The 10,409-nt window shown below is 39.9% G+C and overlaps 1 protein-coding gene across 1 annotated transcript; it reads left to right on the forward strand.

Annotated features, from left to right (window-relative positions):
- Positions 1–320: 320 nt before the first annotated feature.
- LOC125285528 (zymogen granule membrane protein 16-like) lies at positions 321–4,860 on the forward strand. The gene is made up of 5 exons (XM_048230039.1): positions 321–408; positions 613–638; positions 742–794; positions 1,205–1,325; positions 3,818–4,860. The coding sequence occupies exons 3-5, from the start codon at positions 743–745 to the stop codon at positions 4,137–4,139; spliced, it is 495 nt and encodes a 164-aa protein (XP_048085996.1). The 5' UTR covers positions 321–408; positions 613–638; position 742; the 3' UTR covers positions 4,140–4,860.
- The last annotated feature ends 5,549 nt before the right edge of the window (positions 4,861–10,409 follow it).

Here is a 10,409-nt window from a genome sequence, read left to right on the forward strand (position 1 = left end):
GTAGACAGACAGACACACACTTTTACTTTTGTGACCTGAGGTATGGTGTATGAGGTGTGGTGCCCAGGTGAGTCAGACCATACCCACCAAACAACAACAAGGAAACTAGGCACTGCTCCATCACTATGTTTCTTTCTTGTTTGTCTACAAACCGGTAAAACCAGTGGGTTCTGTTTCTGTGATCTTAAAGGCTCCATAGAGGGACTATGAATTCCAAAAATGCAACATTAAAAAAAAAAAAAATAATCCGGAAAGCCGGTCTCTGGAATGCCACACACATACTGTAGGCTACTATAAAACTCTGCTCACTGGTTTGCTATGAGCATTCGGAGCACTCGCAAGCTTTTCATGCGCTGACTTAACCTACTGTAACTGCAGGCCCTTAGCCCCCTGTCTTCTTTACCATCGGTACAGTATGAGCTTTGTTCCAACTTCCTTTACTCATTAATTGCAAGCGATCTTAAAAATGATCAAAATAATTATTGTGACTTTTTGGGAAATTATTATTTTTATATGATAATATAATTTATGCAATAAATACTGTATGCATGTGTATAATGTTGTAAAGTAACATAGCATTTTTTGCATTTACTTTTTTGTCTTTAACTACAGTCTGGACTGTGCACTAAGTTAACAAGGTAATTTCCTATTCTATTTGTTTTTCTCATTTCATGTCAGTGTACATTGAGGACCCTTAGTACAGTAGTTCAGAAATGCTGATGTTGCCCCTCTGTTCTACAGAATGAGGGCTCTAATTGTCTTCAGTGTTCTCCTTGCTGCTGTCTGGGCTGCTCGTAAGTGGCAGACATACACACACACACGTTCCCAGTTGTCATTGTATATATATTATTTATTTATTATATATTTGTACTATTTTATAACTACCATATAACTAAGGTTTTTGCAACCAATACTAACATGTGAATTTAAAATGCCCATAATTACATGATGTAAACAAGTGGCATTACAGTTGACTGTAAAAAAGAGGAGACTACCCTCCGGGATGACCAAATTGTTTTATGTCTGCCACAGAGCCAGAGGAAATGACCACACCTACCCTGATATACTGATATACCTCATTCTGATTCGTATATAATAGAGGGCATATTTCAAAATACGCAGTGGAATGTAAATAGAGGTCATGTTGAAGCATTCACTTGAAGTTTTTGGTGACCAAGTTCTATTTGCTCCATCTCTTTTCCAGCTTCGACCTTCTCATTTTCCCCAGCTGTGGGGTCAGGGTCAGGGACCACTTACACCATTACAGGGGAGGGCCGCATCACTGCAGTCAAACTGTGGGAGAACAACAATGGACACGTCCGTGGGTGAGGCAAATTACTAGTAAATCTGTGTGTGTGTGATCATAATCACCAAAGGATCACGTTTCAATTCATTATTTGTCCCAGATGGGCAGTTAAAACCAGACTTATTCACTTCATGGAAAGAGTGGGACTCATGATTGGGATACGTTTCCAATGATGACAGGCGTAGACTTTGCATTAACTTTTAAATCACTGGTCCAGCCTAACCAATCTCATTGATAAGGGATTCCTAATGTTACTAGCTACTTCGCCTAAACTTTAAAAAATGACAATAAACAGCATGCACTCAGGAAACAATGAATGTAGGCCTGCCTTTGTTGTACATAAATGTACGCATTCTTCATTAGTAAATTATGATGTTTCAGTCAACTATCTCCCTGAAAGGAGATCTAGGAGGGCGTGGAAACCCTGGAAACGTACCAATATTTAGAATAAATAGATAAAAATGAAATCTACTGGAAGATAACTAATTTGAAGAATCTGTCATTACTTTTTTTTCTGAAAACATTTGAAACAACAAAAATAATAGTATTTTATATGTATTTAAAACGTGCTATTTTACATCATGATATTGTTATACAAGGATACAAGGAAGTTTATTGTCACATGCATATAGTTACTGGAAGTAAGAAATGCAGTGAAATTATGTCTGGTGTCAGCCTATTTGTGCATTTAAAAGGGGTAAAAGTGCAGTAGAAGAGGGTTTAGTAGATTAAGTGGCAAGGGCTGCATAAGAAAGGTGGGGGGAGGATTGGGATGGGGGTTACCAACAGAGAGCACCCAAGAGCAACAGGGGCAAGGAAAAACTCCCTTACCAAGGAAGAAATCTTGGGCAGATCTACGGCTCAAGGGGCTAACCCAACTGCCAGGGGTCTTGGTGTGTGTTTGGGGGATGACAGGGGAGATGGGATAGTGTGCTGCTGTGTATGTGGGGAGAGGGCAGTGTGCAATGTGTGTTGGAGAAGCTTGGAGACAAATGTGCTGTGTATTGGGGCAGTGTGCTGTAAGTATGTTGAGGATGTGTGTTGGAGAAGCTTCCTGATGAAATAATGTGTGTGTATGTAGGGGAGAGGGGGGCAGTGTACTGCAAATATGGTGAAGGGACTTACTATTGCAAGCAGAGTACTGTATGTATGATGTATGTGAGTGATGACAGTGAAGATGTGTGTGTGGGCGGGATGGGAGTGGAGCAGTGACTGTGTGTGTGTGTGTGTGTGTGGGTAGGTGGGGGCAGTGTGCTGTAAGTATGTAGAGGATGTGTGTTGGAGAAGATCTTGAAGACAATGTGATGTGTGTGGGGGGGCAGTGTACAGCAAGTATGTAGAGGAGGCTTATTGTAGCAAGCAGTGTGCTGTATGTATGTGAGGTGATGACAGTGATGATGTAAGTGTGTGTGTGTGTTTTTGTGTGTGTGTTGGGGATGGGGGTGGGGTCCAGAAAGGCTAGGCAATCAAGGACATGGGTAGATGGAGGAGAAATCAAAAATAATAAATAAAAAGTTCTATGGAGATGTGCAAAAAGTTGGAGAAAGTCAGATATGTGTGTGTGTGTGTGTTTTGGCGTGTGTGTGTTTAGAATAGGCGGTGATGAAATAAGAAAATAAATAAAAGGTCTGTGTGTGTAGGGATGAGGGATGTAAAAGTGCTAAAAGTCTTGTGAGTTCAGAGTGGGTGTGTGTTTGGGGGTTCATGAGTGAAATGTGCCAGTGTGTGAGTTCAGAGTTAGGGTGGCATGGGGATAAAACTTCAGTCCTAAGGCCCAAGATCACTTTGTGACCAAGGTGAGAGGGACTATGACTACTGTTGAATGCTGAACTAAAGTCAATGAACAGCATCCTCACATAATTCCATTCCCCCCTCTAGGTGAGTTAAGGTGGATGTGCATGAGGTTTGAGATGGCATCCCTCTATCCAGTGACCTGTTTGCTCAGTCCTAAGGCCTTCAAATCATGGAGGGTTGAAGGAGGCAGGGAGGGATGAGCAGATAATGTTTTTCACAAGCTTCTCAAAACACTTCATCACTGTAGACGTCAGGGCTATTGGGCAGTAGTCATTCAGACATGATGGACTTTTGTTTTTCGGTACTGGAACAATAACAGACTGCTTGAGGCAAGTAGGAACTGTCTCTTGAGCCAATGATGTGTTAAAGTAAGTGAACACAGGAGCTAACTGAGCAGCGCAGGATTTCAAAACCCTGTTAGAAATTCCATCCGGTCCAGCAGCTTTTCTACAATTAACCCTCCTAAAGGCATTGCTCACATCGACCCCAGAGACACAGAAAGGTGCATCCTCATTTGCTTCACATCTCTTTACATATAAGTGTAATGTGATAGATGTTTGTCTCGGACATGTGAGCAACGACAAATAATAAATCTGATATGATAACTGCGTGTTTGGGCTTTTTCACTATGGGAAACTATCAAACTATCAGAAAAATGTTTCTATTTCATCAGCTCTGTTTCACTGATTTGTTGTGATTTTATTTACTATTCTTTAGCATTCAACTCCGTTATGGGTTCTCATGGTCGGAGGTTGCTGGTTATATGGGCGGCACTACCCAAGAGATTGAGCTGTTCGATGGCGAGTTCATAGTTCAAATCTCCGGCAAGTTCGCTCACTACATCCAGTCTATTATGATCGTCACCAACCGGGGGCGCTCCCTCATTGTTGGACAGCCATCAGGAACTACCTTCAACATGTACCCCGTCCATCCAATGGCCGAGCTCCGATTCCTGAGCGGTCGCTTCCATGGTGGCCTTACCTCTATCGCCACGCACTGGGCAGTGCTTCCCATGACCATGAACGGCACTTCTGATTAAAAAAAATCAGAAGAGAATGAAGAAGAATGGCCCGACTTAGAGCTGCTGTTAAGCAGTTATCTTGAGGGAGCTTTCTTCTTGGATCAATTCAATTTATCTCAGGGATCCCACACGCCTTTTGGCCATCTTTTGGAATTTTGAAATGTCTGACACACCTCTGTCCTCAGGAATGTGTCTGTTTCACATCCAAATATATATACCAAATTGGGAAATTGTTCTGTGTAAGCACTGATTTTGCTCTCCGCTTTTTCTGTTACCAATGGACATGAATCCATGAATCTGTCTTCTGGGAGCTGAGAGATCATGCCATGCTTATTCTGTGTAAGAAATTCTTTCTTCTGTGAATTTGAAATAAAAAGCTTTCTGTGAAATTAGTTTTACAATGATCATCAGCAAATCGCCAGATTTCTTTCAATAGGCACTCTTGTTTCCTGTGTTAGTCTACTACTCTAACTTGTATTGGCATAAACCTGTGCCCCTAGGCAAAGCTCTGAAATGATTAAATTGACATCAAAATAACCTCTGTAAATGAATTATGGTTAGACTTATCATTCTTCATTCAGTGGAAGTGGACATTCTATTGTAGCCTACGGCTTTGTCAACTTTGTCAGTCAAGGGTCAGTTTGATTTTATCACAGTGTTAATTTGTAAATGTAGCCTAATGTCAATCAAACTATAGTTGGTCTGTTTTTATTAAAGGGGCTATATTATGCTAAACTCATGTTTTCTGTGCTTTTGTACTACTTCCATTTGGGTCTCTCTCTACAAACACTCCAGGTGCAAAACAAAACAGTATATTGAGTTTTTCTGAGCTAGTTGAGAGAGGCTGATGTCGGAAACTATGCTCTTCTGTGAGCTAGTCAGAAATCTCCCTTATTGAGGAGTCACAATAAGGGAATTTGAATATTACTACCCCCAGAGCCATATAGGGCGCAGACTACCCACCCCCATCTGAAAATTCCCTCCCACTAGGTTAGGAACTTCCTGTCGAAGATCCTTCATTTTGGTAGCCTATTGTTTCCAACTAGGCTACACAAAATATCCAAACGTCTTTACACACCTGACATCATACATATTTCAGGTATACAAACAGAAACTTCCTAGGACACGTCTCGTTCTTGTTGGCATATTTAAGCAATATGACAGGGGGACTGGGAGTGGTGTTGGCAAATATATAGGCAGCCAATTTCACAAATGTTTTTAAACTTTTGAATAGGCTACATCAACTCTAGTAAGCTTATGTACTGACCCAAATAAAGTTTTACCCATTATCACTTAACATTGTTACATCATACATGCAGGTGTCTGAATTAATTCAGCTATGGTGACTATTGTATTTAGCAGACGTTTCGGCTAAACTCCGATAACTTGACTATTAGGCTACTTTACTACGTCAATTCAAACAGAACCGTCAATAACGTTTGTCACGCATTCTTTATTTTTCCTGCATAACCAATTGCATTTAATCACTGACAGTCAGAGGCTTTCTGGTGGAGAATTGCCCGTCACCGTGTCACCGACATCACTCGTATAGACCTCAGTCCCGCCCCTCCTTCGATGTGACTTATCTATCATAAATAGTCAGATCCTATCCTATCATACACATTCAGATACATTTATTGAATTAATTTAATTAAAACAGCCTTTTGTAGGAGTGTTACAACTAACCCGGCATATGGGGCAGGTTGTAACATTTCACCTATCGCCACTCTCGGTGGAATTGTACAAGAACAGTAGGTCCTACAAACAAACTTCCAGAGCACATTTGTAGCAGAGATATGTATGTTGCTTGTTTAAAAATATATTTGTTTTCGAGCTGGTTTGCTAAAGAGGCTAATGTAGCTAACAATAACAATAGCTAGGCTACAGCCCCCCTCATGGCTCGAGAAAAACACACAGCACTTATTGAAATTAGAATTGTAAGTGTGATGAAGCTGGAATGAATGCATGTGTAAATCATCCCGTAGCTTGTTTATGTAACCCCTTTTTCTCTGGGTTACATATGTCTCAACATATACTGGAGTCACATTCATAAACAGACTAAACATAAACAGTATCCTAGGTTCTCAATTTGCTGGACTTACCGTCTACCATTGAAGTTAGGGAATAGTAACACTAGTAGAAAAGGTAAGTTTTATACCTGAGTAGTAGCAAGGTAATCTGTTAGTGTCAATAGAATAATTAACTGTTGCGGTGCCTCCACTGAAGAATTACTTTACCAGTGCCCTGGTATAAATGTGTAAATCCTCAGAAATGTAAAGTTACTTCTACCTGTATGGCTTATCCTAAATGAAATACTATGCAACCATTTAAAGGGACTTAAAACATAAAACATTTATTGTACCCTTTGTAGAATTCTGGGATATTCTTACTGTATTCTGATGTGTTCATATGTTACTTCTGTGTGTAGTATACAACAGGGAGAGGTCCATATTATTGTACATAACTGTGCCTTAGGCCTGTGTACCAGCAGGAAGGTTAGACAGGCCGATGTTTAGGAACATCCGAGGAACATCAGTGATAACATGGGCCGAGGGAGACAGCATGTCGGCCTATTCGGGCTTGTATCTCCATCTGGCCAGGGCCGGGTTTTGTAGACTGGTTGGCACCTGCCACGTTGGCATGATTGACGTTTGTATGTTTTAGTATAACAGGCTTTGTCTTAGGTTTTGACTTGGACGGATCGAAGAAGCGATCAAGGAGCATCTTCTGTCGGAAGGCTCAGCAGCCGCACAAACTGTTAGACTCTGCACAGTTTTACTGTTCGATACTTAGCCTGTGTTCTGTTATTCTTTATTGTACCATCTACAATAAATCATCTAATCGCCGATCCTGATCCCGCCGTTGAGCTTTATTGACCATCTTCAATACAACCATTAGAACTAAAACACAACGCAACAACCAGAGAATCCTACACCTTTATCTTTTAACTTTTAGAATTCAGTTTAGTATGAAATAAGAAAATAAACTCAAAATATATTCCTTCAATATGGCAAAAAGTTTAAACCCTTTTTAAAAGTTTAATCACTAACTTTCAACTAAGTTTTAATGAATTATACTGTAGCCTTTACTACAGCACACTTCTAAATAATAATGGTAATTCAATTCAATAATAATTTGCCCTCTATGCATAACCACAGTTAGTTTACATACATTAAACTTTTACCTTGAACAATGGCTACATGAAGTACACCATAATACTGTCAATGACAATTCGTGTTACCCAATATGTGTCTTTGTTACACAGCAAGTGACCATATGAAAGTTCAAGTAGGCCTAATAGTTAAAATGGTACCATATGAAACTAAACCAAGCGCTTGGATTTGAAACTAACCAGGGGGTCGTTTCTAGAAAAGTTAACGACGTTGCTCAACCACCATGGTACGACGCAACTTGCGACCAAACAACGACATTGTTACACCTGTTTCCAGAAAGCATCGTACCTGTGTCGCAATTCGCTACCTCCGACGTTCAAACACTGTAGTTCCAACAACTTGTTGATGATGCAGCGATACATATCATTGGTGGAAAACAGTGGCAACGTATAATACCCCACCCCCTAGAAATCCTCTGCCACGGCCTATGTTGACATTTTTCTAATTTAAACCGAGTGATTAATGCTGGCATTGTCATCTGCAAAAACCTAAACCTATTGCAAGTAGGCCTACAGTATATAAAACATTTTACTGAAGCCGACCATGTGCCATTGTTTGTGTTAAATATCTATGTTGGAAAAATATATAGCCTGGACGAATGTCTGGGTATAGCAAATAATACGCCTATTAATTGGCTTAACGGCAGCGCATAAGTGCGCTACGCGCTCGGCCGGAGTTCGCATCCTATCTCTTCTTTTCACCTCTGAGTGAGAGTAGGCCTACGAGACACAACAATAGGTTTTGACCATACATATTTATGTATATCGTTATTCTACATCGAGAGACCATAGGTACAAGACATCAGTCAAAAACAATTGAATCTACGAGTCACACTAGTTCACCTGCAGGTAGCGAGAAGCAAGAGGACAATCTCACATCAGGCATATAAAAAAAAAAAGTTTGGTTCCTGTTGGTTGTCAGTTGAGGCCATGGGTCGGTAGGGATTTTTTTTTTTTTTTCCCCAGTCGTCCCCGTAAGGGATAGGTAGAAAATCAGTCCCTCCAGGATTTCACGAGGTTTTTTGAGACTGTTACGACCTAAAATGCCTGGATGGAAGTTGCGGTGTTTTTAGCCGTTTCTTTTTTTTTTTAATTTAGGGCCATTAAGGTTAGTAAGACCAAAATCACACTGATAATCTTGATGCTTATTAAAAAAGGATAATCAAAGGTAAACAGTAAGGATTACAAAAAATCAAAGTAGGCCTACTTTATTTGTGAAAATGCTTTGACTGAGGTAATTCACAAAGCGGTATAACCTTTCGTAGAACTGTCCAAAAAAGTCACCTAAAGAGATGGCATCATGTCATATGTTTCTATACATTCATATATTTTGTAATTCATATTAAGTTCATATCTTTTTAATAATTCATAGTCTGTGGCCTGCATAATTACTAATAGCCAAGTAAGTATCTAGTAATTTCATATTGATTTAAACTATTTGACTACACTTCTGTTTAATGTCATTACATTGGTGGTGTACGTCTAATTGACTGCCTGCCCCTTTAAGGACGTGAGAGTAGCCTAATTACATTTCTGAGTGGATTGGAAGGCTTGCATCTCACTGTGTTCGGCTACGAGTGTAAATCACTTTTTGCATAGTGCATTACGATATGTGGATGCAATTGGGAATGTATTCTATGTCATTAGTTAAAATAAATGTAAAAAAAAACAACAACTCGAATGAAATCATTCTTGGATCATAGAAGAGGTAAATGTCTTGCAATTTTATTAATTTCTATGATTTTGGTAGCACTACTCAAACTAAGCCCACAAGCTAGCAAACATGACATAAGCTAAATGGACATATCCAGGTAAACGTTTGCCAATGGGTTGCATAGCCTACTCAAATGTCAGTAAACCAAGTAGGCCTTAATTAACTTACTTTCACAGCCTAGGTAGGTTAGCAACACCAGGTTGAGAGATGCAAGTAAGCAGATCATTAACGTTAGCCTTCTATTTATTGTCATCAAAACTGTAGAGGAACGAACACGTTAGGGCAGTCTTTGGTGTCATATGCAGAAGGTGCAAGTAAGTGTGCCATCTGGCTCAATAGTCTGCGCGAGGGACCTTTGTGGTATAGGTGAAATTTCACGGTGAAACTACGATGATTGGTCAAATTTGCGAAAAAGTTGCTGTGTTTGGACAAAATTGCGAGTGCCTTGGTAAGTGACGAAAACAATCGTCTTTGTGAACAGCTGTGCATAGGCTACTTTGTAAAAGAGAGAATACGCTCATCCCTATAAAAATTCACAGATAACATATGTTCACATTCATGGCAAAATTCAAACGGGACCAGAAAATAATTATTTTCTCACATTCACTTCCATTAACGATTTTTCAATCTAGAGGTCCAGCGGGGATAGCGAAAAGGGCGGGACTTACCAGCTCTATGAAACGATAAGATTAGCTGTTATGCTAGTTAACGGTTACATCTTGCTGCTTGCTGCCTGCTATGTCACTTAACAGTATATGGACGAATACAACTTACCTGATGTGTTTAATCCTCTGACTCGTGGTATTTTCAACAAGGAAAGCCCAATTAAGACCTGTTGCTGGTATGCTTGTACAATCCAGTGTGGCTGTGAATGAACTATCGTCACTAGCGCGACTGATGGGTTTGTAGTCGTTGGAATTACAATCTTTCACAATGTTGTAATTCAATAGTTATGAAACAAACTGCAAATGTATTTGCATGAAAAATTGTCTTTAAAATTGACAAACATCATATGGGTAATTCAAGGCACAACTCGATCGGGACCAGAAAATAATTTATCTTTCCCCATTGACTACCATTCACATTTTTTTGAAAGAGGTCCCATGGTGGCTAACGGAGGGGCGTGACTTCGGCTCTCTATTGGCATTACAAACTAGCCCCATGCATTTCTATGGAGGATTTTTTGAGTGCTGTGTCTCCACATTAGAAAGTCTCTGGTTTAACATAGAAAGAAAATAGATATAGTGCAATTAACTGCTAGAAAACTAAATTAGGGGATTTGGGGAAATTGAGTCCCACAGTTTAAATGTAGAGTAATAGGTAAATAGTGAAACGGGTCCAGTAACACATATTTCTAGAGGGCCCTACATTTAGATAAGCCACAAACTTGCTCATGTGTTCT

The sequence above is a fragment of the Alosa alosa genome, chromosome 20 (genome assembly GCF_017589495.1).
Source record: "Alosa alosa isolate M-15738 ecotype Scorff River chromosome 20, AALO_Geno_1.1, whole genome shotgun sequence".
Taxonomy (NCBI): domain Eukaryota; kingdom Metazoa; phylum Chordata; class Actinopteri; order Clupeiformes; family Clupeidae; genus Alosa; species Alosa alosa.